This window comes from Lathamus discolor, chromosome Z, assembly GCF_037157495.1.
Source record: "Lathamus discolor isolate bLatDis1 chromosome Z, bLatDis1.hap1, whole genome shotgun sequence".
Classification (NCBI taxonomy): domain Eukaryota; kingdom Metazoa; phylum Chordata; class Aves; order Psittaciformes; family Psittacidae; genus Lathamus; species Lathamus discolor.
In genome coordinates this window covers 61,502,294-61,530,198 of record NC_088909.1, presented here as the reverse complement: position 1 = coordinate 61,530,198, position 27,905 = coordinate 61,502,294, and the positions used below count along the sequence as shown (strand labels likewise).

Here is a 27,905-nt window from a genome sequence, read left to right as displayed (position 1 = left end):
TCTACCCAGCTCTACTATGGCCTCAAATAAGTTGCTTGAGTACGCTGTATGTCTTTCTGTCCTGTAGTTTCATGCTTCACAGTGACAGCTAGGTTGAATTTACTAACTCTGTATATAATGCCTTTGGGGTTTTTGAGGAAATAGCGTAAATATCCACAAACTACTGTGATCGTCTGTATCTGTAACTGTATAAATTTAACAAGGGAGTAGAGCTATTATTTTGAGACTTGCGCTTTTTCATGTCTTTAAGCCAGCATACTGAATGCAAGAGTAACAGGAACATATGTGAGACTTTTCAGTGCTCAGTGGGGGATATTTACTCCGTAAGCCAGTGGATGAAGTGGAAGGAGTAAATCACAACCAGGACAATCTAATCAATGACTAATAAAATGCTCTTCTTCCCATCAGGAAAACCTGTACTGACCTCTTTCCAGCCAGGAATTTGAAATTTCTGAGGACAAAGAACAGCTTTGAGAATTTTAAGAACTTCCCCCTCTTCCCCAGACTTATGGTACAAAAAAAAATACATGCAGTCTTTATTTTTACTCTGGTACCCATAAACCCGCATCTATTTACATAGAGATAGATATATAAACTGGCATATATATATGTTGCACACTAAAAAAGATTTTCACTTATTTCAGGATTTTTCAATTTAGGATCATTAAACAACCTTGAAAATAAGATTTTTTTGTATAGCTGATTGAAGTAATTGCAAAAGGAAATAGAAGAAATATACCAAGAACTATATACTGATCAGTGATTGCTGGAGTGCTTATACATATCAATGCTGAAATTGGAGAGTCACTCTAAAAGACAGTCTTTGCCACCTGCCATCACAAGATCTCACATCATGGAGATGAGAAGAGGGAGTCAGAGACTGGTACCAAGGGCAAAGTAAAAAAAAAAACAAAACAAAACAAAAAAACTAGAACAGGGAAAATATCTGATTTAAATATTACAGTAGTTAGGCAGTCTTAAAGTAGATTTTGGTTAGACAAGAGATGTGTAAGAGGAGTGGGTGTAGTAATACAGAAGAAAACCCAGTGCTAATTACTAGATTTCTTCAAACATATGTCCAACATGCCAATTTCAGCCACTTTTCTCTGAATTTTCTAACACCCAAAATAAATGTTGATATTCTGGCTTCCGCCATTTAATATTGTATCTCTTCCTAAATACTATGTAAACACATCTTCTTGGTTTTCATCTTCAGTTTTTCCTCTTCTGTTAAGACATTTGTGGCAGATTTCTACCTCTTTCAGGTATTGTCAGCTTTGACTTCAGATATGCATAGGATCTCTGTGCTTCTCAGAACAATTAACCTTCACTATTCACCACAGGGGTCAGTGTTAATGCACATATTATTTAATTCTACAATTGTATTACTTTCATACACATACACTGGTTTAGCATGAAAATGCATGTTCTGAAATCAGGAAAATATGCTGGTGGTATGCCAAAGTGGGATATCGATGCAGTACTGTATGCAGAAATTTGAATTAACATAATTGCTGGGATATAGCTACATTATTTCTAATGTGCTTTAAAGCTTTACATTTAGTTGTATCATCTGGTGCTTCAGCAAATGCTCTGAACTCATCAAGTGGCTGATGCATCCGTTTGTAAAAGGGTTGGATGGTCACTGTACACAACAATAAACCCACTGTTGTACTTAATGAGGTCAGTGAAACAACCATAAAAGAAATATATAATTCTGTAGCATGATTCTGCAAGCATGGTATTGCCTAAGCTTTTCAAGTTTAATGAAGCAGCTACTCTACTGCTGAATATTCTTATTAAACAGTCTCAGCATGGATTTTAAAACTAAAATGTTGCTGATACCATGGTCTCCTTGGAGAGTCCGTGGCTCTTATTCTCTTAAAAACCCTGCATCTTTTATGTGTTAATGGTTTTTAAATCAGCCATTTGCTTCATTTTCATTGTAAATGAAGGCCAGTCTGATTTCCCCTGTAAGCTGTCTTATCAGCCTCCAGTTTGCTCTCTGGGGTATGTGTGGTCTGACATAGCTTAAGCAGTCCTGTAAAACAAACACTTTGCAAGCATTTTCCTATTTTAGATGCCTCTCTAAGAATATAAGTCCCTATGCAAAAGCTTGCATGTTTGTGGTACAGCATCCTCCTCGCATCTTCACATGCTACAAAAACCTGACTGGCAAAGAAAGACATCCATCCATTCAGGATACTTCTGAAAATTAGCACTACCATTTGCTGAAATCCAATGAAATCAAATTACAAGATTTCTGCTGCTGTACTGGTACTACACAAGTGACAATGGTGTCTGATGCAAAATGCTTTCTCTTGAGGGTTAAGTGCAGGGCAGACAGATATGCCTGACTTTGCCTTGTGACTACCACAGTAGTAACCTGTAACATTTACCTGTGACTGTAGGCAAGTGTCTCAAGTCATGCTAGGAAGTCTTTCCCCTTTTGCAGAGGGATTAATCCAGCCTGTATGTATGCTGTCAGTAACAAACCTGGAGAACAAGCTTACAGGCACACGGGCCGGTGTTCTGCCTGTTGAGCCACACAGCCTCCTTTCACCAACAGGTGCGCCCACCAAAGAGCATCACACAAAGGTATCAAGAATTTACGTTTCCAGGCTCTTTCAGGTTGTCAGCATAACCTTTGCTTTCCAATTACCACAGTTAAAAGCATCATACAAAATACACTTCAAGTGATGGAAGAAAAAGCGAAGAAGAGACGAAAGACACAGGGAAGCTATGATTTCTACCTCACCTTGTGTCATAAATTATTACTGCACACAGGCTGTCATTAAGCAGGTCTATGTGACAAAAGCCCTATATGGGATTATTTGTCAGGTCTGTGCTCTGCGTGAGTTGGTGATGGAAGGCACTTAGCAGCAGTGGAGTGTTTTCTCAGGGGATTTGGAGCTCATCGGTCATTTTCTCCTGTGATAACATTGATGGACAGGGGCAGTCTTTAAGTTTAAAAGCACACAATGCGAAGATTGTATATTCCTTTGTAGTATTTGGAGGAAGAAGAGACAAAGCGGTTCAGTCTTTCCATTTATCACTCATAACTTCAGGAGTCCGCAGAGAACAAAAAAAAAGAAGGAGCACAGAGCCCTGGGTTGCTGTTTTTCCACAACACATCACGCTGTGAGCTTCCCTGTGGCGGTTTGGAGGGCTGGGCCAGGGAGGGGACATGTTATATCTCACACCTGGTATTGATCAGTGTGGAAGAGTTGCAGACAGGGAAGGATGTACTCTCTGCCTCTGTCTTACTGCCGTCTACTCTCTCTTTTGTAGATGGGGACCCACTGCCCACCACCATGAGGATGAACCGCAGCAGATACCTGCCAGGAGTCCCAGCAGAGCACCTGTACTCTCCAGCACCCACCAGTAAGACCAGAGCCAGTGGCAGTGGCTGCCCGGAGCATGTCACACTGGTGTCCGCCAAGGATGGGCAGCTGCTCTCCTCTGTCATGCGGACCCTCACCACACAGAGGTATGTGGGGGGTGCCACGAAACCCTTTCCTTCATGGGCTCACACAGGCACTTGACGGGGAGATGTGGTGATGTGCTTCATGAGGGCTTACCATGGTACACTTGTAATTAAATCCTTATCCTAACTTTATAATGATTGTGCTGCATATATAATTAAATCCTCACCATTACACTTGGTGAAGAATATGGAAGCAAGCTGTCTAGGGATGATGCTGCTCAAGTGTGCCAGCTGCAGTAATTTGCCCTGATAGATAGTGGGAGGCTCCATCAGGTGCTGGCTGGCATGGGATGCTGTGTTTAGCCTGCGTGATGCTGCCAGCACTTTCGCGGCAAGTTTCCTTCACACTTCCTAAGCCAGTGTGTTTAGCAGACAGACAAGCTATTTCTAGCAGAGGTGCACACACAAGTGTTGCTTCTTCAGCCATTGCAAGTGATTCAGCTGTTGCCATTTAGAATGGCAGATTTCAGTGGTGAAATATACACTGAAACTATACCCTTTGAAAACCTACTTTGGGTTAGCTTTGTTTTCATCAGAAGCAAGAAAGAGGATGCTTAAGAGGTTGGCCATATGCAGATTTAATACTTGGGTCAGAATTAAGTTCCGTTTCACTGGTAGCAGGCTGGAAAGACTGCATGGGTCTTAAAGTAGCCCTCAATTTTCACAAAACAGCAAATAATAATAATACAATTCAGTTCACTGCACTCATGTGAAGGGTGAGATTAGTAACAACTGCTGCATGTGTGATGTGACATCTGAAAGGCTGTCTTTTCCCCGTGAATTATAGCAACTCTTTTAAAACTTGACCATTTCGCACAGCTCAGATGTGTGTGCAGAGTGTGGAGCATAACTTCTTACTGTTTTACCAGGCAGGTTGAAAGGGACAGGCTGGCTTCTTTGGACTTCCCTGCAGTTACACCTGAGTGAGGTCTAGCTGGGGCATCCTGCAAAGAGCCAGAAGAGGGACAGAGGGAACAGCTGTGTGCCACCATACACTACTTGCTAATGAGGTTTTGTCAGTGCCAGTGATAAAACCTGCTTCTCTGAGATCACCTTATCTGGTGTGTGTGGTAGGGCAGGTTGTTTCTAAGATCTCAGTCTCAGCCTTGGCAGTCGGGGCTGAGTTCAAGCTGCAGAGAAGTCCATGGTCCAGCAGCACTGGTGCTTGCAGCCTGCTCCTGCTTTCCTCCTGATGCCCTGAGTCTGAGCACCCTGGGAAGCCATGTGCTACCTTCCTTTCAGAAAAAAATCCTCTGTAAAATTGAGACTCATCAGAGTCCTTATGTTTTCACTGTCAGGAGGAGCACCCATCTCCTTTGAACATTAGCATCCCACCACCAGGAAAGTGGGTGCTTTGGAGGGGCAGTGCAGGAGAAATAGGCACAGGCAGCAATGAGGGAGAGATGTGTTTGGCACAGTCCTACTTTTCAGTGCTTCTTGGGCTGCTTGTGAGATGTTGTCCCAGAGAGAGGGAAACCTTCCCCAGGAGCAAGAACTTCATGCCTGCACACACCTGGCCAAAGTTGTGGCCCTGCTTTCAGACCACTGCAGGGCAAGTTGTGCTGTTGTTTCAAGTCCAGTACTCCTTTGCTGTTGATTACTAAAAACAGCTTACACTGTAGGTCAGGGGATCATTACTAGCATAAGAGATTGCTTTGTAGCTCAGAAGGGATGGAATAGATCATCGCTGGCATAAGAGGGGACCAGCTGAGGCAGGCTTAAAACTTCTGTGATGTATTTAGAGATTCCTTGGAGTGGCTGCACTGCTGCACTGTGAAGAGGTGGAAAATACAAAGGTACAGAAACCCTTGGTCGTCTGTCTTTAACTTGCCACTCTGATGTTTTTCACTCTCCCTCTCTACTTTCCCCCCACAACAGAAGAGATATTTTAAACAAGAATATCGAAGTGCCTGCAACCATCAGCCAGCAGCTTGGTGTACCAACTGCAGAACAAAGTTCGCAAGCTGCACATGTGTCCCAGTTGTTAATTTGTGACATGCAGAGAGAGAGGGTAGATCACAACAATTTTCCCTCCTCCTTCAGCAGCCCATTTAATGACCAGCCGATATGCAGGATCTGCCATGAGGGCAGCAGCCAGGAAGACCTGCTTTCCCCTTGCAAATGTACAGGGACATTGGGGACCATTCACCGCAGCTGCCTGGAGCGCTGGCTGACGTCTTCAAACACCAGCTACTGTGAGCTCTGCCACTTCAGGTTTGCAGTGGAGCGCAAGTACAGGCCATTGGTGGAGGTCAGTACATGGGGCATGTCCCCAAAATGTTATCTTTAATGTGCAAATCATATTTGTTTCAATATAGGCATCACAAAGTCCTTTGGCCGAAGCCAAAGCAAGCTGTGAGTTTTGGGATTGGCATGATGAGGGCAAGAGGTCAAGGAAAGGGTAGAAATAACAAAGCTCTTATTTTGAAGTGAATCAAATCAAGTGAGAAGAATGGGATTGATGGGTTTGCTTCACTGTAAACTTGAGTGAAGGTGTGGGGAACAGTGTTCAATATATTCCTGATCTACCAGCCAGCTTGGGAGAGAATGGAAGAGAGGTAAGTAGTAATGTCTGTGGAATGTGAGACAAGCATCAGTATTAAATATAGGTCAAGAATATATTTTCATCTTGCTTTTGAGGAAGCAGTAACAAACCAAGGAACCTTAGAAAGGTAGTTTCCATGTTAAGCTCACAAGAAGGAGTAGTTCTTAGTTGGTGTCTGGCATGTTTAGCCATTTGTGATGCCGTTTGTGATAGCCATAGAGGCTTTGTGGCTGCATAAAGTTTGCCAGGTTTGGTGATCACTATCTTTACACTCTTAATGATCTTTTGCCTCTCCTATTTTAATTTGAAAAAAAAATCAAACTGTAAAAATTGTAGCTTATATTGGAATTCAAAGTGAATTATAAATAATAACATTTTTCAGAAGTAATGAGAAGCATCTCTTGTATCAGCTGGTGACACAAGCACTTAAATGCTAAGTTTAGGTTCAGGACTGTGTGTCTTTCCTGTGCAGCCTCATTGCTCCTGTGATCTGCAGCAAACTGGTAGAAGGAGATATGGTATTAAAAATAAGCTTTTATTCACAGATTTTTTTTTATTGCTTTTATTCACAGATGAGAGGATACAGGATAAAACTGACTGCTGGGTAGTGGGTCAGAGGCCCACACAGAAAGGGGGTGAGCAGTTCTCACTGAGGATTACCAAAACTGCTTATGCTGGCTTAAGGAATGTGTATTTTGTTTTTATGACACAGTATTTAGCACAAAAGCTGTAGTCTAACCAGAGCAAGCCTAGGCCAGCTGTGTTTGATTGCTTGTTGTTTGGTGCTTCTAGCAGGACTCCAAACTCCTCCGGGAAGCTGGTCCTGGTTTCAGAAATGCTGCTGTTTGTTGAGGATTCTCAGGCAGTTGGGGACTAAGCAGCAAAATCTTTGTGACTGATTCTTTATCACAGTCTGATTTCAGAGTCCAGCTTCTCCAAGCTGTTCCTTTGCAATAGCTGTGCATAGGCTTGCTTTAAAGAGATGGGGCATGATATTATTCAGAGCTAATGATCACTGAAGAACTTGAAAGCAAAGCTAACCCTACAGAGGCTTAGCGAGTTTGGTTTCTTGATCATTCACTGATAAAGTGAGGCTTATTTTTGGCAAAAGAAGTAATAAATAGTAGCAACAACAATAATAACAATAATAATGAAAAGCTGTCTTTTTTTTTGCTCAGCTGGACTAATAAGAACCAGGTTCAAGAACATTTCTGAAACATAGTACACATTGTTAATTGATGTTTTTCTCTTTATTACCTAATCTTTTCCTGCTTCTCAGCTACTATACCCACAATATTTTAGTACAGTAATCAACTATTATATGCAGTTGCACAAAAAGTAATAAAAGAAAAAGCAGGTTACTCTTTTCAAGACTGTTGTGATCTTACACAAGTATGTTTTCAGTTTAGAAGGGAATTGAAGCTGTACTTCTGAAGTTGAGAGCAGCAGAGACAAAGAGTAACTAAGATGACTTGTACACAAGCGGACAAATAAAGCAGAAGGACACGAGTCAAAGTTTTTTATTTCTGTTATTATAATTTAAGCTTGCCCTAAATTTGTATTTATTTAATAGGCAGTTCTTTGAAATAAAAAGAACCTGCTGCAAATAATAACAGCAAATCTAAAATTTCCCAAAGAATGACAAAAGCAGGCACAAGTTTCCAGATTCCCACATCCTAAAAAGCACTAAAGCACTAAGCTTTTAGTGTCCTAAAGGCACTGTCCTATCTGTCTCTCTGCATTACTTAGAGCATTAGGGCATGGAGGGAAGTTTATCATCAGGTATGGTAGGACAATCTTTCACAAGAACCTGCTGTGATGTTTGGTCAAAGGACAAGCCAGAGCAGCCACCTGCTTTTAACTCCAACTTGTGTGTGAAGTCAGAGTTCTCTTCATTTAGTGAGAGAATTAGTTCTCCAAAGATTCCTCTGAACTAGATAATGGAAGTGGTAAGCGGTCCTTTCAGTGGAGGTGATGAGTTTACCACTGCATTTTAGGAGGTCAAGAAGGACTATTGTGCTCATAAAGTCATTTGTAAAGCATTGTCTATAGAAGCTTATCCAGTAACTCCTCAGCAGGCCCTATCTCATGCACAGAATACATCCCATCCATTGGTGAGTGACAGGTAGTATAAAAATGCTTGAAGCAATCAATCATCTTGTCCATCTTTTCTCGTAGAGGTTTTCCATCAGGAAAAGAAATGGTATTTCTGACTATTTAAAGACATACTATTCACTTTCTTAAAGGAAAAAAAAAAAAAAGAAAAGAAGAGAACACAGCATTATGTTTTCTCCTCATCCCTTTGTTGCGTTGGTCACTGCTTCTTAGCAGTTTAGCCATGGGTGTAAAGGAGATCTCAATGGAAAATCAAATTGAGATACTTCACTTGCTTTATCTAAAAATGTCACATCTGACTTAATTGCTGCTGGTAGCACCCAGGAGAGGCTGCAGCAGTAGTGGGCTTGAAATGAAGTAAGTAAGTGAAATGAAGCAGTAAGTGGCTCGGCAGGTTGTCCAGCCATATTCCTTCCTCCCTTGTGTACATTATGGTGGAAGCAGAAGAGGATTTCGTGCTTCATGATTTGATCAGAAGAGGCTAGTGAACCCATCACATTTCACCTGCACTCCTCCTCTGCTACCATGTTGCAACCTTTCCATTAGTTCATGAGGAAATTAAAGCAATAAAAATTTGTTGCAATATGGCTTTTTGCCTTCTTTTAAGGCGTCACCTGTGTTCACACTAAGAATGTGGGCACATGCACTTGAACAGGAGATCTTTAGGTCAGACACAAGGGGCATATCTACAGCTAAAAAGGGCTATGTCAGATAATCCTTGAGGTCCCTTCCAACTTGGTATTTGGTGATTCTAGGAACTATGTCCTGCCTCCTGCGGACATCATGCAAAGGATACAAAGGTGCAAGGAGCTCACCTTTGCTTTCTTTTCCCAACTTATCTTATGCACAGCAGTCTGGTCTTTCCCTGAATTTCTTTTGTGAAAAGAAGCAAAGGAAAAATAGCATTCATTTTGACCTTGATTTTCTCTTTTATCTGTCATGTCTTTCCTCCATCATAAGCTTCTCTCTGGTCAACTGAGTTTCAAACTATGTTCTTCTCAAGGGAGGCATTCCTTTATATGTGCCACAGGACATGTCTTTGTTGTCTGGGGGAGAAACGTCTCCTAAGAAATGTACAATCTGCCAACTGATGTCCCAAACCCAATCACAGAGGCAGGAAATGGTAGTGTAGTCTGTCAGGCAGATTGATCCTCTCAACATTGCAGTTGTGAAGTTTCAGGCATTCTTCGTCTACTTTTTTTTAAACTCGGATTATTTTCCCCAGAAGAATTGTGTTTCGTGAATCAGGCATTTATGGTGATTAACCTCTCCTTCAGCATTCAATGGAAAGTGATTTGTTCACTGCTATCCACTACTTACTTACATATTTTGCCTCCTGCTACATTGGGTGGGAGAGCTCTGTGACTTGTCCTGCCTCAAGGCAAAGAAGCACACACCAGAGAATACACACATTTCTCCTTCTCCACAGGTATTTGTCAAAGGCTGGTCAGCCAAAATGAGTGGTCTCCTTTATAGTTCCTTATCTCCATACTGTTGGCTTACGTGCATCAAATGTGCCCTGTGTGATTTTACAGTTATTGGTAAGGACTGCTTTCTGTCAAGCCTTCACAGGCATTTGTAAATTAATGCCCTGCAGGTAGGTACAGTGTCCTGCCTGGCTTTCAGCACTTGTGCTACCTTGCTTATGGGCTGAGCTAACCAGGAAATCCCTCTTCTGGTGGGATTTCTGCTGTGAGGCTACACTCAGGCTCCTTAGTTCTCCATTGGCACCTAGAACTTGTTATTTCTGAGTCGCTTGTAAACTTATTTATAACAACTGCTCTAGAGAGAACGTGATATATTATAAAGGAGCAAGAGATGGATTGTGATAAAGTATTTTCATACTGAAGATCAGTGAGTCCTTCTGTTTATCTCCCTTCTGGAGGGCATCTGGCAGGCCCTGGCACAGAAAATGGAGACCACCAACATCAATCAGACGTAATCTACTGGAGCATAAGCTCTCTGTATCATCTTTGGAGCTGCCATTTAGAGTCACGTTTTTGCAGACAACATGTTGCTATTGAGGTATTTGGCAGGCATGAGCAGACCACGCCTAACCATTTCGCTTGATTTCAGGGCTCCTCCTTCAGGTAAAGGCATTGTTTAGAGACATCCACAGCCCTACAGTCAGTTAAAGCTATTTGACAGTAATCCAGAAAATGTCCTTTTACACATTACCAGTACATGCACATTCCCCAATGTCCCAAGCCTTGTGATACTACAAAATTCAATTCAGGAAGTGTAGACAAGGTCTGAACCCACCTCTTCTACCGTATGCTAAATGCACAGCACCCCTGTACAGTCTATTGGAAATTAGAGGTGTGCGGGACTTGTGCATGGGCACACAGATTTCTCATTATGAACGTACCTAGGGATGACACACCTCAAGGGAAAACGCAGCTGCTGCTGAGTAGCCCTGCTTCTCTCTCCCTTGTCTTGGTGACCACACTGCCAGTGAGAGCCTGGCTACATCTGACACAGAGGACCCAAGCTGAAGCAGCAGAAATTCTAGACACTGGAGGAGAGAAAAGTCTATAGTATGGTGGTGGGTATGTATGTGTGGAGATATGCTTCTCGTGACAAACATGGGAGGATCTCAAAACAAACTGCAAACTGCAGCAGTTTCCGTTAGTCACTTTTATAGAACTCCCACTTGTATATAAGGTGCTTTTTTAATGTAGCCAATCCACAGGAAGAAATACACTATAGAAATTTGTGACATTATTCACGTAGATGTTTTTGCTATGTTTCAGACTGACGATTAGGCAAGCTTTATATGAGTATTATATATCACCTTCATTTCAGTTTCAGTATTGCATCTATGTTGCTTCCACTTGGCTTAGTACAGAAACAGACACAAAACATGGCAGAGAAAATGTACTTATGCGCAGTAAAATACTTAGAAAACAGCCAGCTACAACATAGATATGTATAAGAACATTATGTGACCATATAAGTCAGCATTGTATTGCTTGTAGGCTATTTACATGGTTTAAACCAACCAGGATTTGCTATTTATTGGTTCATTTTTTTCAAACAAACAAAAGGAAAGCACTCAACAATATAAAACTCATAAGCAAAACAGCATGACTAGGAGAGAAACAAAGCCAGGGTAATCATCATAATACTGGGCAGATATTAAATTCCCTTTTTCCCAATCTATTGCTGGCTGCAGAGCTCATGCTGATAAAGAAAAATAAATTTGATACCCCCCAAAACCTACATCTATGCATGAAGTAGTTAAGATGAGCTTACATTAGAATTTAAAACTTCCAGAAGTCTTATACTGAAATACTAATTTACTTTTTGTGCAAGACTTTGAATCACCTGGTTTTATCTGTTGGGATTCTTTCTACTTACTTTTCCTCTCCACTGCTCAGTGAAGCAAGTCATCAGCATTAAATTACTGTAATGAAGAGACATCAGATGGGCTGCACGAAGTTTGCAGAAGGATCACTCTTAAAGCCAGAAGAAAAATGGTGACTCAGCATAGTCACCAACTAGGTAAACTTTCTTGAATCTAAGTTTGGAGGAACTGCAGCTGTCAGTACAGCACACTGGGGCTGGGAGCAGATACATTAAGTACATCCTCCCTCCCTTACTGCCCCAAAGGGCAAAATAAGAAGGGCAAGGTGATATAGAAGCTTTTGTACCTAGTTGTTTTCAGCTGTGAGCCACCCCCCTGGGGCCCAAGTCACACAGGGAGAATTTGAAGCAGCCATGTAGTTTTCCAGTAGAAGTATGTCTGAGTTAAAGGAAGTATAACAAAAATAAAGTCCCCAACACATAAAGTTTTAAAAACATAACCTCTTCAAGACACTTTTTACACCTCAAATACCATATTCTACTCATACCTAATTGGGAAAAATCCAGAGACCAGAACAAGCTGTTCTCTCTCCTTTACAGAGAAATTAAATACTTGTTTTATGTTCTTTACAGAAAAGTTTTGCTAAAGTGCTTGACTTTTTCCAAACACAAATCTTTCTCATAGTGCTGACAGCAAGAATAAAAACAAGACCAAACCACCCCTGGGGAAAAAAAAATATATTAAAAAAAATTTTAAAAAATTAAAAAGACAAATAAAAAAAAAAAGGAGCAAAAATTACTTGCCAGCGAACAGGTTTTGCCTTCAGACCATCAACCATCACATCTGTAACTGATCTGTTCTAAATGTAAAGGTCTAGCAATCAAGGGCAAAAAATGTTGAAGAGAGTTCCCAGGAGAAGATAAGTGAGCAGAGAGGAAACAGCTGCTTTGAAGAGGCCAAATGCTGTTCTTTAAGGACTAGCAAGATGAGACAAGATGCTGGGGGTTTCGTGACTTTTCTTTGGACATCATAATTCTGTAGTACAGTTCTGAAGTGCCAGGTTATTATCTCTGTCCTGCTAATAGCATTTGCTACTATCAATAGGAGCCAAAGTTTGATTTTTCTAGAAAAAAGCAAGTGCTAATGTGAAAAGTTCTATTGCATCTGACATTTTAGGTTCATTATCTATCATGTCTTTAGTTCCCATATACTTGGGCTTATAGATCAGGATATTTACAGTGTGTAGAAATATGTGTTGCCAGTAGCCAATCTGCTTTGCTTTTGATTTGAAATGCAAAGTGTGATTTTGTTGATTTTCTTGAATGCATATATTTGTCTGCCTAATTGGGAATGCATTCATCTAAAATAGAATGGGAAATATGAAAAACTTGCAGGTGGAAAGGAATACTGTTTCTCCCACAGTTTCACAAAATGTTTTTTCTTGACACATCTTGAAATCTTTTACCTAATACAAGCATCACCTGAAATACGAGCTAAGATGGATAGCAGGAAAACAGAATAGCAGTAAGTCAGACTAATATTAAACAGTATAATACTGTTTCATTTGACATACAAGAAATTTCATAGGTTTTTATTGTGCAACTTAGCAAAATGTTGGTTTGGTGGTGGGTTTTGCAGTTGTTTTTTTTCACTATCAGAGAATCAGTAATCATGGTTTTAGACATCAATGTTGTATAACCCAGAAACTGGGTTATACAGTTTCTGTACCGGCCACTGTACCTGCCACTGTATTATTGCTACTTGGTGGAGCACTGTATATCAAAGTCCTGTTTTTCAGCTGGCAAACTACTAGATACTACTACTACTACTACTAGATCTAGATACAAATTCAGTTATGGTGTGATAGCAACAGCCAACAGCACTCTCCTTACACTTAGCGACCACCTGGAGTTGGTTCCTATCTGCACTGTGGTTTATTCTTTTAACAAAACAAACAAAAAGTGTATTATACACCACCACCCTTACAATAAATAAGATATTCTTTCCACTTACTTATTAAAAGATGCAAATGAAATTAATTTGATATTGCAGAAAGTCACTTCAGCTCATTCAGACATCCACAATTAAAATATTCCCTAGAACTTAAATTAAAATAAGGGATAAACTTAAATAAGAGCAGACTGAGTTACAAAGAGGCTGTAACATTAACATAATAAAATTAAAGATCGAATTGTTTAGTTTCTAGCTGCCAAATAAGCAGGACCCTCTTTGGGACCAAAGGAACATGTCTGTGAGCTGTCACCATGGCCTTTCTAAAAGCGCCCACTGAAGACAATAATACTGTGCCAGTAACTGAATGGCTGACCTAAGCAGGAAACCCCAAAACTGAAATACAGATATTTTTTTCAATTGAAAGGTAACTGTCAAATATTTGTTTTCCTTGGCAAAACATTAACCTAGAAAAGTTTCAAGTCACACCAAATGTTTCATTGCACTGAATACAAACATATGTACCATTCTGGTCTGGAAGCCTTTATTTTGAGTTACAGGTAGTTAAGCTTCGTTTCAGAAAATTCCGGTGGAAAAGGTTAAAAGAAAGTTTTCAAGTTAAGAAGTATTTGAGCAAAAATACTCAGATGGTTGATTGGGGTTTTTGGGGGGAGGGTTTTTGGCCAATAAATGGTCCACCTGGTCTTAAAAAAAAGGTCCTTCATTGAGGTGAAACACACTAAAATAAACCAGACAACAGGAGTCTTTCTTTGCTTAAAGCCCAAGGCAAGCTGCTGCCATTGGTCATTGCTGGCATGAAACCAGAGATGACAATAGTTTCTAGGAGTTTTGCTTGTGTACAGCCAGTTTTCACCAAGATTCACTGCAGAGCTATCACTGTGAAAAGAACAAAATGAACTGATATGTTTGATGTATACTAAGCTATTTTTAGTTCAAAGGGAAATGTATTTAGGGAAGACAATTCTTTCCTGTCTTTCCCCTCCCCCCCAGCTTCATTTGTGATAACTATTTAAATACTGAAAAACAGTGTGATAGATTTTCTTTATTCTGCTGAATCTTCTTTGCTGCTGGTATAACCCCAGTAACATTTATGCAAAATCAATTTTCCAAGGATAACGTAGTGAACTAAAACGGGCTTCTCAGTAGAAACAGGTTGTCGCCTTAGGATCTAATCTGGAAAACACAATGCACATACTTAGCATTTGTAGCTAGACCTATGAAGGTGAGTGCTTCCAGGATTTGGCCTTTGGTAATAGTAAAGCAGCTGATACTTGTGGAGGTATTTTACAGCAGTTTTCTGCTGGCAGCTCAGTTAGGTTAGGTTAGATAAATTCCCAGTCTCAGCTTCTCCAGGGTGTTCTCGTCCTTAGTTGCTGCTTGTTATGATGATTTCCTTCTCTAAATGTCAGGCTTTACTTTGCTGGAATGTCATGTGGATGCCTCTGCCTGTCTATCCCTTCAGATGAGCAGCTCTTTCAGTCTCCAGTTACATTTGGTTAGCCAGGATTGAATAAACCAGTTAAAAGGAAACTGAGCCCATTCGCTCATCGCAGGAGTCTGAAGTTTCAGATTAGTCGACAATGTCAAACAAACATCTCTGTATGTTTGTACTAGAGGGGACTTTAAACAGTTTCATAGAACTGGTTTCATGTGCAGTGTAAAACATAAGGTAAAATTTTGGAAGCCAATAGGAGGCTCACAGACCAAAAGTCTCCATAGGACTGTTATGAACTCACATTAAATTCCCTAGCACCAGGGTTTGCATTCAGTTGAAGGAAGTGTGGAGACCCTCTGATAAAGATCAAGAACTCAGTCTAATCCTTCTAGGGCAGATAATAGTTTAAATTCAGCTCTGCTTTGTGAAGTAGAATTGTAGAACCACAGAATCAGCTAGGTTGGAAAAGACCTTTGAGGTCAAAAAGCTCAACCGTTTCCCCAGGCCTGCCACGTCCACGTACTATGTCGCTAAGGGTCTCATCTACATGGTTTTGGAACACTTCCAGGGACGGTGACTCCACCACTGCCCGGGGCAGCCTGTTCCAATGCCTGAGCACCCTCTCTGAGAAGAAATTGTTCCTAACATCTAGTCTAAACCTCCCCTGGTGCACCTTGGGACTCTTTCATCTTGTCCTATCTCTTGTTACTTGGGAGAAGAGACCAACTCCCACCTCACTACAGCCTCCTTTCAGGTAGTGGTAGAGAGCAATAAGGTCCGCCCTGAGTCTTTTCTTCTCCAGAGCTGGATTTTATGAAGGCTGGGAAATTTTTTGATTCTTAATCTAAATGTATTTATGGCCAACTGTTACCCTTTTGTTCTTAAGCCAACATTGTGCATTCAGGAGAATGCACAACGTTGTGTTCAGCCTCACAATGTTGATTGTTCTTAAGCCAACACCTTGTTTGGGAGACTTGTTTTTCATCCAGTCCATGAGACCCATGATGTCTAAAGCTTGAGAAGGAAACTGAACTCCCATTCCTATGTTTCCAATTTTTGACATCAGCATTTCTGCTCCCTCTGCCCTGGTCTCTGAATAAGAGCGGTGTTGTCCTTGTCCCATTATGTTCAGAAACAAGGTATTGCTGTTCCCAGAGCTAAACTGTCCCCACAAATGAAATTCTGTGTTTCATCTCTCTGCTATAAAGGGTTCCTACTTTAAAGAGTTTATGAACTCAAGTAGCACTTCTCCTTTACTGATGTCCCCCTTCAGTTCTCCCTTCTTTTGCCCAGCCCCAAGATGTATTTAGAGTGTGATTTTACTGTGATAACTAGACTTTTTAAGTCACCTCTAGTGGTGTGGGCTGTTTTCCTGACACCCCTTCTGTTTTCCAGTTGAAGCAATCCTGTCTGAGTGTAGTAGATCACCAGTATGTCTCAACAAAGCTTTTATCACTGCCTGCAGGCTTAGGCATACATCTGCTGGGTAAAGAGATATGTGGCTGAAGGTGTTGTCCTGCCCCAGCTGGTTGCTGTGGCTGACCTTTTACAGTGCCCAGTCTGGGTTATTTCAGCAGCACCTGCCCTGTTTAGCAGAACGTGGCTGAGCACAGACCTCTTGTGCTGGAGCAGTGTGCGTGGACCATGCAACCGTCACAGTACCCACTGCCAACGTGATGGCATGGACAGTGCGGGGAGCAGACAAGGGTTTGGTGGGTGTTTGCATCTGAGCAGACCCCATTTGCTGTGTGTCACTGTGAAGGATGAGATAGGACCCCACATTTCTTCAAGGGGCTGGATTCTCCAGGGTTTCTTCACTTGTGTCAGTCATGAGCCAGTAGTGGGTTGTGTATCAGGTGCTGAGCTTACCTGTTACTGAATTTGTGCTTGCTGCTATTACTAATGTCAATTCATGTTGCATTACTCTGGGTCTCCACCTGCGTATCAGGAACTGGAATCACTGTTCACTTTAAGATTGCACTCAATAAAATAGTGGTTTGCCAGGCAAGCCAGCATTTTACTTCGAACATAACCCTTCTTATGACTTCCCCCCCCCCCCCCAAATGGAAATCATTACTGTAAAAGTCTCAATTTATTGCAGAAATAATTGAGTGCATTGACACATTTTAATAGAACAGATTTCAGGGTGTCATAGTGCAGATATGACAGTTGCATCTGGCCTTACATCTTGTTCTTTGCCCTCATGTACTGCCACACTAACTAATCAGCTCAACACTTTGTTGAGAGGGTTGTGTGGGTTTCAGTTTCCGGAAAGGATTTGCCGGCTTGCTTTTTTAGCTACAAAGTAACTTGACAGTGCACATTTCCAAAAGAAAAGAGTGAAACCTAGAATCTAAACAGAAGTACTTCAAGAGATAAATACGTGCTGCGACTGAAATCCATACAGCCACTCAAATTACTTACTCATTGCTTTTGACTTCAACTTCAGAACTAGCTTTTAAGGTTAGACTGTAGAATTGCAGGAGAGGAGTTATTACTGTATACTACTCTTGTCTGTCCCAGCCTCATCTAATATTTGAATTATTTCTGTTTGATTCTTTGTTCATATGGGTCAGATAAGACATAAGGAGTGCAGGCAGCCTGTAAGCAGCCTCACACCATTTTTTGCCTGCCCAAAATTTCAGTCAAGTTAGGTGGCACACCATAAAATGCTGTCTTAATTCAAGTGCATTGTCTTGCGTATCATGAAAGTCATAAGGCAGAGATGACAACACGTGCTTTCATGTGTGTGCTTCTTCACATGCATGTATTCTTGCTGATCTTCCTTCTCACTCTGATCAATAAAAAGTATTTAATGTACTAGCTGAGCTGCATGGAGGCCAAAAGTATCAAAACAGGCTGTGATTTGAGGATGCAGCCTCCACTAAATGGACTCTGAAAGGTTTCGTTGTGTTCTTCACCGCTCCGTTGCAGGGGGGGCAGTTGCCATAGCACTGACATAAGGAGATGTTGGCATTTTAAGGTCTGCCCTAAGAACGTGGTGAACACCTGCAATTCCCATTGAGATCAATAGTGCAGCTGCTCAGCAATTCTCTTGTGGCTCACAGTTTATAAACAAATACTTTTCAAAAAACCTCTTCATAGTCACCTTTAAAAGCAGAATCTCCACCACCAGATGTTTTCAGTTCTTCTCATTTTCTTGGCAATTTGGGATTACAGGGATTCATGGCAATTGCAAAGGTGAGGGTTGAAATCAGTCCTGTCTAGCAGCAACAGAATAAAACCTGAAACTGTTATGGACACATTCCTTGGAAGTATTTTTAAGTAAATAAAATAGAAGCTCCAAGGAAAGTGGTGTGAGCATCTCACACATGACTATACCTTTCTCTCTGAAGTTGTTCAAATGTAAACATATGTCTCCTTCTGTTGCCCAAGCTCTATCTGCAGCCTCTTCCTGTTGCCTGTTCCTGTTGCCACACTGATGTGGTGGGTAGGTGGAGCAAGTGGCTGTGTGGTGCTTAGCTGCAGGCTGGGGTGAACGTACCACACATGGTATTCTGGTGTCTTAAATAATCTTGAGCTTAAGATGCTGTTTGGAAGGGGAAAAAACAATATTAAGCCTCCCTCTTTGACTAGCCTCTTCCCTTACAACTTCTTGCTTATAGTAGTACACAGCAGTTATAAAGTGCTTCCCTCATCCTTCAGATTTTAAAAGTATTCAGATTAGTAAAAGACTATATCCTGCAAAAAATGTTTATGAATGTGGTTTTGTGTTCTCTTAAATTCCCGAGTCAAACATGAAAATAGATCTTAGGCTGCTGAGTTACTCTGTTGTATTTAAACCTCACAAAAAATCCCGTTAAGTAGATAATTTATTATTTCTATCTGAGAAGATGGTAAGGCTGAGGCAAACTTGTCCACTGATTTGTGTCTTTCTGCTAGTGTCAAATTAGCTCCTGGTTGGACTTAATTTCTTGACTGTTGTTACGCCCCATATAACAATGGAGAGAGAAATGCTGCTGTTTGTTTTCACGGTGTGTGTAAAGCAGGAAAAGATGAAGCAGGGTCCGAATAGAGGGGTAGAATACCTAGATGAGGAATATTCAGTATCTTGCACAACACTCTTTAGCCTTATTCTCTCATCAAACCTCTTGAGTCCTGCTGTTCCTCTGGGAAATTGCTGTAGCACAAGAAGAAAAAAACCCTAGGTGACTGGGAATAAAGGGCATTAACTGATGAAGGGATGAAGTTTTAACCTTAGTTTCTGAACCTAAGGAGATTGGACTTCTACTGCCACATATAATGTGCTGTGAGTAATGAGGGGGCCAAGCAGTTTAAGAATACATGAGCCTTATCCACATCTGCTGGCACAGAGCTGCAGCAGCTTTGGTTTCTTGTTGCACTGATCACAGATAACACCGTTAACTCCCTGTTGGAGCATGACTTTCCTTGCCTTCAGCATGGCCTTGCTCTCGGAGCAGGAGCCTGGGAGGGACATGATAGACTGGGAATCGATAGCCTGCCTTGCACCCAGCTCTGGCTGCACAGGCAGCTGGGGTTATGGCAGCTCCTTCCACCTCTGCTGCCTGTTCCCAGCTTTGACTTTAATGCTTAGATCATAGGCTCTGGGGTACACACAGTCCTGTGCAGTACATAATGTGTTTGCCCTTGGTGGCTAGGGTAACGTGTACAGCTCCCAGGCTGGTTAGGGTCCCCAGTAAGAATTATTTTCTATCCTTGGTAGCACCATGTACATGCTCAGAGAATTAAAGATTGCTGCAGAGCGCTTCTGACCAAAGCCTGCAGCTTACATTAGCAAAAATTGCAGGGCTTGGTAGTCTTCCTATTCAAAGATTGACTTGAGTGATGAGGTTTTCTTATCAAAAGGTCTCAGTGTACTGTTGTAGGCTGAACTTCTTTCACCTCTGCCATCTAAAATCCTGTTTATAGAAGCATGGGTGTGTGGGCTTGATAGCTGTTCAATCAGCATTCACTTCAGCAGTTGATTATCAGGCACTCTGTTTTCATAGAATGATAGAATAGTTAAGAGTTAGAAAGGGCCTTAAGAACATCAAGTTCCAACTCCCCTGCCATGGCCGGGGACACCTCACACTCAGCCATGCTGCTGAAGGCTCTGCCCAGCCTGGCCTTGAACACTGCCAGGGATGGGGCAATTATCACTTCTTTGAGCAACCTGTTCCACTGCCTCACCACTCTCACAGTAAAAAACTTCTTCATTACATCTAGCCTGAACTTCTCCTGTTTGACTTTAGACCCATTACCCCTTGTCCTGTCACTAGAGTCGCTAACACAGAGTCCCTCTCTGGCACCCTTGTAGGCCCCCTTCAGATACTGGAAGGCTGCTATGAGATCTCCATGCAAGGTTTTCCTCTTAATAAATGTAACCTTGTGTGCATTCAACTGCTTGCACATATCTGAAAGCAAGTTGAAAATGGCTTTGCTGGTATTACAAGCAGAATGTAAAAAAAAAAAACAAACAAAAAAAAACAACCAAACCCCAACTTAAAATATCATGGCCAAACATTAACAAACACTTTCTGCGCTGTTCATGAGAAGAGCGTGATTGCTTCCACATTAAGGGAGTTCCTCAAACAGCTGAGCAGACAAATGCCAGCGGCTGCGCTGTGCAAAACACTCACCCTTCTCAAGGCAGCTCTAACTACAGTTGAATAAACAATGCAGTAGGTATATGTGTGCATCAGCAGGCAGAGAGGTGGGAAAGTTCAGGTATGATCTCTCTAGGGACAGTCAAAGCCGTGTGCTGCATGTGGTCCATGTTCCCTCCTCAGAGGAACAGGTCTACGTTTTGTAAGCGAGCTGCTTGACTCTGGTAAAACATCCTCCCTGTGCTGACACTTGCTTTATCTGCATTTTGCCTGCAGTGGCTGAGGAACCCAGGCCCCCAGCATGAGAAACGGACTCTCTTTGGAGACCTGCTGTGCTTCTTTTTTATCACTCCACTGGCAAGCATCTCTGGCTGGTTGTGTCTGCGAGGAGCAGTGAACCATCTACACTTTAGTAGCAGACTAGAAGCTGTTGGCCTTATTGCACTTACTGTCGCACTCTTCACTATTTATCTGTTTTGGACTCTAGTAAGTATTGGTTTTCTCTTTAACTCATAGGAATAAGGGAAAGAGCAAATCAGAAAATTAATGATGGAGTGCTGTAGAGCATGTGCACCACTGCACAAAGCTTTGCTTATATATGCCTTCTGTACTGATAAATTTAATTTACATCTGCAAGAAACCTCTGGGTTTCACACTATTCAAGTTCTCTGGAAAACCAGAAAGTTTGATGTTGGGTCAGTCATACCCAAATCCCAGACACCAGAGGAGTAGCAAGAGGGAGACAACGTGGAGTTCCAAGACACATGCTATGGGAGGGAGTTACATCAAAGATAATGTGCAATAGGTGAAGGCACAGTGCATAAAACAGCTTTAGATGAACAACATGGAAGCTAGAGGATTCAGATTTTATTCTAATCTAACATTTGGCTAATTTTCCAATTCAAAAGCCTTGCATGTGGGTGCACCCCATGCTTTCCTCATCACTTGTGCTTGTGGCGCTATGGGAAGTCCATAGCAAAACACACCTTACACCCAAGTCTGTAGAAATACAGCTGCCTTTGCAGCTGTCACTTGCATTCTGACCCATCCTAAAAGCCACTTGATTTGTGCCAAATTGTTAAACTGAGATCGGTTCCTGGCCCCAGTGCACCAAGGAACACTTGGCTTGGCATTAATGAAGCAAACCCAGAGGACAGCTGCCAAAACAAGTGCTCATCAAGTTGTGGTCTAGCAGCTCACTGAAAATCCCAGGTCCCTGTTGAGTGTGACATTCTGCACCTTTAGGAGAACAGAGTGTTAGAGGAGGAGAACAGAACAGCAGATGCAGACAGGGAGCATTCACATGCGAGGCTGTGCTGCTGTGAGAGGAAAAACACATATGAGCCTGAGCTGCCCTGACCGGGAGAAGATCACGCTGCCCATGGTGCTGGCACAGCCACCAATCCTGCAGGGCTAGCACACAGCTCTCATGCACACTGTGTGTGGCCACATGCTGTATAGCTGACCCCATCCAGCAGTTTTTGATCAGTGTAAGCTGCTGAGGAGGTGACACTAATAGAGGTAAAAACACATTAAGAAACCCCTATCGTGAGCCCACAGTAAGCTTGCAAAAGGAGAGGTGGTGACGGTAAAAAACACAAAACCTCCACACTACGTAACAGCTAGCTCCAAGAAAGCTATGAAAGGTAGCACCTCATTTACTTCGTTTGTAACAGTGACACACTGTCTCATCCACAGTATACTGCAAGCGAATCTTAGCAGCACACAATAGTAGGGAAAGCTGAGAGTTTTCCCTCAGCATCCTGCAGTTTCTCTTTGTGTTGTTTCTGCTTCCATTTTCTGTGAAGCAGCACCAGCAGCACTCCCCTTTGACGGGACAGCCATTTACTCCAGTAGTGAAGCAGCACTTGCATTTCCTGCAGCACTGTCAGTCAGGTATTCAAGCAAAACTTTTCCAAACCTCCTTCATGTATGACTGTCTTAGAACCCCAAATGCTGCCCTATTTATCTAAGATACATAATTCACAAACACCGGAATGGCTGGAAGTTAGAAAGGGGAGCCTGGCTAAGAAGATGGATTTAATTACCCATGACACATGGACATACCTGACCCTGCTCATTAAAATTTCTGCAGCATCTCAAGTGTAGTCCCCAAGATCATGTTGTATTTACATTGTAAGTGGCAAAATCCTTTCTATTCACTTTCTAAGACTTACCTCTTCAGAAGCATACAGAGAAATGTGTTATAGGAGCTGGAGAATATGGTGATAGTGAGCCTGATGTAAATGTATTCCTTGGTTAATTTAATTGAAATATTATATCTTTAATGTACACTGAATTGTGGAAGATGCAAATCCACTCTAATCTATTATTCAGACCAGCAGGAGGTGGATGGGCTAATGAAGCACTGTGTTCACCAGGGAAGGGCAAGGTAGGACGCCTTTCAGTGCACAGCAACCCTCCCGTTCAGCATGCGGTTAATTCAGTGGGCAGACGGGGATGGAGCTGAGGCTGTCTTCACAGTAAGAAGGTGCCCTCGTTGCCCTCACAGCATTAGTACTCAGAAGAGAAGATATAGGTATATCTGCAGATTAAATCAACAGGCTTGAGTGACAGTGTTTACACACATTCTCAGAGGGCAGATTTGCAAAATCAGAGACTTAAAGCAACTACTTAACTACTTAGCATCCCCTACATGGGGGAGACTGGTCTGCTCTGCTCAGCAGCCGAGACCCATCAGTCTACACAGGAAAGTCCCAACTTGCATTTGGACAGGGAATGCATCTCCTCTGCTTGCCACATAGCAAGGAACGGACCCACACGCAGAAGTACTAGCCCCATGAAATGCTTCAGCAGCATATGCCCTTTAATTTCTGGAAATAAGGGAATCCTGCACTGCTTGCTTAGTTACTGCTGTGCAGGGAGTATATTGAGAGCTGTGGGGCAAATTACACAGAACATGAGGCAAAAGTTGGCATACAGATTATTTACATACCATAATTACCCAAATGAGCAGTGAATGGGAGAGATGCTATTTTTAGCATCCAATAAGCTATTTTATCCATTCCCCTTAAACAGCCACGCTCTCCATACAATGCTGCTGCTTTTTCTCTGAGTTTATTCACTGTACCTGATAACACACACCCCCAGAAAAGCCAGCCTACTCCCAAGAAGAAAGCTTCAGACACAAAACAGAGATTGCTATTTGAACTGAGAATTCAGGGCCACACTCTGCTTTCTCTCTCTCAGAGAATCTTGACTCCTTTAAGATCAAGTAGCATGTTGCAGTACAAGATTTGCCCTATAGCTTCCAGTGTAACATAACTGCTGGTTTAAAACAGGCCCACCTGAATTAATGCAGGGTATGTTAGAAAGACACTGCTTGCTATCCTGTTGAAGAGGTTAACAAATACTAGTGTGCCAAAGACCAGTGTAAATCCTGCCTTTGCTCAGCATTTCATGTTTTGCATTCAATGTAACAGCTCTGAACATTCAGTGTAACATTGGCTCTGCTGAAAGTCAGTAGCTGACATCACTTGGAAACTGCCTCCAGGCACGACCCCATTGTAAACAAGCTGTCAAACTTAACTAGGTTATCCTGTGAAAATGCCCTAAACAAACGAGCAGTTAAACCATGGCTTAACAATGCATCTCTTCCTCAAAGAACTCATGTGATGCTACTTGAAAACTCAACCTAAACTCTAGCTCATTCCTCTGAAGCAGTCACTGCATTTTGCATGGCATTCATCTTTCCAGGTGTTTGGTGTCCAGTCATTTCTCCACCCTCCCCTTGCCCCCATGGCTCCTGCTGATACTGCAGTGCTTTTAAAAGAGAGATTTCTCATGTTCATTCATATAATGATGTTCCACAGAAATGAAGATGTAGACTGCTTTGCCTTCCGGGACAGGAGAGGAGATTGAAAGATTGGGAGTCAATCTATTGGAAGAGCTGTCTTTGGGCAACTGTGTAGTCAACAAAAGCTCTTTAAGTTTTCCTCATTAACCAGCAGACAGCCGAATAAAGATCTAATGAAAACCAAGTCTTTTTTTTTGTCCCTAGTAGGATTTTATAGAAATGTAAATAATTTACTTAGTTAAAAACACCTTTTTGCAAGAAGGAAATGGTTTTGAAGGATACAATCATAGGCATGTATATTACTTAATCTCCCTCTATACCTCACTGGCAGCCATCCTGTCACTGCTGTAAGGGCAGGAAAGCAAGCAGCACAGAGCCACTTCTCCGCAAGCAGTCAACAGCATCTTCCACCCAGCTGTCCAGACAAGCATGTTACCTTCAGCCTTCATGGCACCCTCTGCATAATAGCACAGACCTACAGAAGTGACTCAGGTGCATAAAAATCAGTGACAAATGACCAGCTGCATATGAAGACAGAACAGCTAACAAGACATGATTCCTCCTGTGCTCACTGCATGGGTCCCTCCTGCTCACAGCTAAGAACACAGTAATTGTCACATAGTAGGTCCCAAGGCAGTTTGCAGGGTTGTCATTCGTTTGTGTTGTTTTTAAACTGCACATCTTAAACATAATTCTCACTACACTCAGCTGTCACTAAAAAAGCAGTAAGCTATTTAAAAAAAATATATATAGGGCCAAGTTGCCTTGTATCAGTCATTTCTCTTCCACTACTATCAGAATTATATTAAGGTTGAAATCTGTTAGCTATTAACAATAAAAACAAAAAAAATTGAGATACACTTGTTGGCAGATGGCTCACACTCACCTTGTTGCATCTGTGCCATCTTAATGTGATGCATCTAGCAATAAAGCATTAAAGGGTAGAACCTGTAATATGACCCTGTCACTGTCTGCACACAGTTTAGCTACCGACAAGCCTTCACTGCCCAGCCAGCTACACTGTCAGTTTAACAACTTGCAGCATTATAGTACCCCAGAATCATTCTCATTCCAAGTAGCTGCCAGGAATTCTAGTTCTTGTGAAAGACAGAGGCAGGATGTCTGATTCTTCATGTTATAAAGGAAGAAGAGGTAGGCAACAGCAGAAAGCAGAGCACTGACAGCTTTTCTTCTATGCTGTAGCAGCTTGGGGAACATGCCATCTACCTGGTAGGTCTCATCTTTGCCCACTACTTTTTGCTGATTTTTATCCCACCCAATCAGGCTGCGTTTTGTTCCACTTCAAGGCATTTCCCCCAAACCCCAAGTGATTCCTTGGAGGACCGCTTTGACTCTAAATGAAGGGCATCTCCGTTCTCTCCTCAGGTATCCTTTAGGTATCACTGTAAGTTATACATCGAATGGCGTCGGACCAATCAGCGTGTGATACTCCTACTGCCGAATTCTGCCAACATTCCCTCCAACCAGCAGTCCCTACTGGGCCTGCAGTCCATCAAGAGGAACTCAAAGGAGACAATAGTTTGATTTGGGCAGTTCTACACAGGGGCCATGCACTAAAAATAGATCCATCAAACTCACTGGCATCAGGCACTGTCCAGAACACCAAAGTGTGCTACTTTGATTTACCAACCCTTTGCAGAGGAGTAAGTCACTGTTTGTTTGAATTCAAATCATGGATGCTGCGATCACATGATTTTTGCTAAGTTGCCAAACTTGCTTATTTAGCAGATACTGTGTGGTATTGTACAAACTTGTGTTAATAATTACATCAAGTGATGCAAACTTTTTTATTGTTTAAAATATTAAACTATGGTAATTATCAATGAAAAAGAGGTTTAAGAAGTGTTCTGTCTTTATCATTTCCTGTTCCTACAGTATTATTTAGGTAGATAGACAGTAACCACTGCTGGTTTTAGTTTTCTAAAGTACAGCAATGGCACTCCCCAAGCTGATTTTATTTGAAGATCCTTTGTACCAATATTCTGGATTATTAAAACTTTTGTGTTCTAAGTTCCACAAATTGGCATATTATTTAAAAGCTACAAAGTGATCAGAAAATGATCTGCTGTTTCTTATTTGGCAGGGAAAGAATTCTAGGTAACAAATTTAGCATGTGCAAAAGAAAGAAATGACACAAATTGCAGTAATCTTCCAACTCAAGTATTTTAGGACGTAACACTCTGGGAAAAAAATAATTGCACTTTTTCCACTTAGAAGCAACAAATTGGGCAACTCATTCTGCACTGAAACACACATTTTGCTCCTGCAAATTCAAACTTAGCTGGTTTTCTCTGCATTTACACCAAGCTGCATTTAACCCTAACTGTAAGACTTACTTTTGTAAAGAAAGGTCTGCATACATAATAAATGAGGTCATTAGACAGTTTTGGGAAGCAGGGACTTGTCTTGCATAAAAATTAGCACTATTTTAAAGCTGCAGAGTTCTCAGCTTGACACACAGATATATCAGAGTATATGTAAGCCTTGACCTCTTGCTGCAACACTCAGACTAAAGCACTTTCTTAAAAAGAATGTAATAGCCTGCCTATGGTGACCAATCTGAATTTGCAGCGTAATGACTAGACTCTACTCCTGGGTGGCATTAACTATTTCTTGTTGGTTTTACTCCCAGTTCATTCAGCAATTCTGCACTCTAAGACACACACACTTAGAGATACCCATTTTACAGAGCTACATGTAATTTCATGGCAATGCTTTTTCCCCGCAAACTACGCAGCAACTGAAAACAAAAGGAATAGAGCAAGAAGGCTAATAATTTATAAATTCAGATCGTTCAAGGTATTATGGTGTTTATCATCAGACGAGCTCATTTGATGTTGTCTGTGCTCTATGGGAGAAAAAGCTTAGTACAAAAAAAAAAAGCCAAACAAAAAAATCAGTTCACTTCATTCTGGTTTTGAACCAATCTAGCTGTAGTCATGTTATTTAACAATATTCTGTGTAACTCAATTTCATGGGGATACAGGATTCACCTATATAAAGCAAATAACAGCCTCATTCAGACATAAAATTAATTTCAAAGCAAGCCAAGATGTGAAAAAAAAAGCCCAAAACATGAGCCTGCAGATCTATAGTCATTAGTCTAAAAAGGTCTGGGGTTGGTCATGTTTGGCAGCAAACATCTGTTTCACTTCCAGAGGAAACTACAGTGGATTCTTAAGACCTCGATACCACAAACTCTGATGGGCTAAAACCTGTAGCACTTTTTTCTTAAACCTGCTTTGCAAATGCAAATCACTGTCTGGACAGAAGACTGAATATTCACATAAGCAGAGTTCCAGGTTAAAAGTAAACCTGCTAGCCAGGGGCGCAGAAATAAAGCAAGTCTAGCTGAGTCAGGACACAGACAGTTCTTTAATTCCTACACATTTGCTTTAGGTATTCTTCAAAGTTATGGTATCACTTTTGCTTCCATGGGAGATATCCTAGAAATTTGGCCCAAGAAAGAAGTGTTATTCCTAAACACTGTTCTTGATCTTAAATTAGGATGATTCAGAATTAAGTAGCAACTAAGAATTATTTAAATCAAGCTGCAAGGTACACAGATCAGCACAGTGACTTGGTCATGCTTGCCTGTGTTATTTCAAGTATCACTTTT

The 27,905-nt window shown here is 41.6% G+C and overlaps 1 protein-coding gene across 6 annotated transcripts in view; it reads left to right on the top strand.

The window, feature by feature from the left end:
- The window catches only part of MARCHF3 (membrane associated ring-CH-type finger 3), a 73,959-nt gene extending 47,848 nt beyond the window's left edge, over positions 1-26,111 (top strand). For 2 of the 6 annotated variants that reach the window (XM_065663321.1, XM_065663322.1), the window contains 4 exons: positions 3,292-3,490; positions 5,366-5,738; positions 20,725-20,934; positions 25,652-26,111. In XM_065663321.1, the coding sequence (XP_065519393.1) occupies positions 3,315-3,490; positions 5,366-5,738; positions 20,725-20,934; positions 25,652-25,810 (918 nt within the window). In that variant the 5' untranslated portion in view covers positions 3,292-3,314 and the 3' untranslated portion in view covers positions 25,811-26,111. Of the gene's footprint in view, positions 1-408; positions 512-3,103; positions 3,142-3,291; positions 3,491-5,365; positions 5,739-20,724; positions 20,935-25,651 lie in introns of those variants that run through there. The other 4 variants (XM_065663323.1, XM_065663326.1, XM_065663325.1 and 1 more) reach the window with 4 other exon arrangements.
- The last annotated feature ends 1,794 nt before the right edge of the window (positions 26,112-27,905 follow it).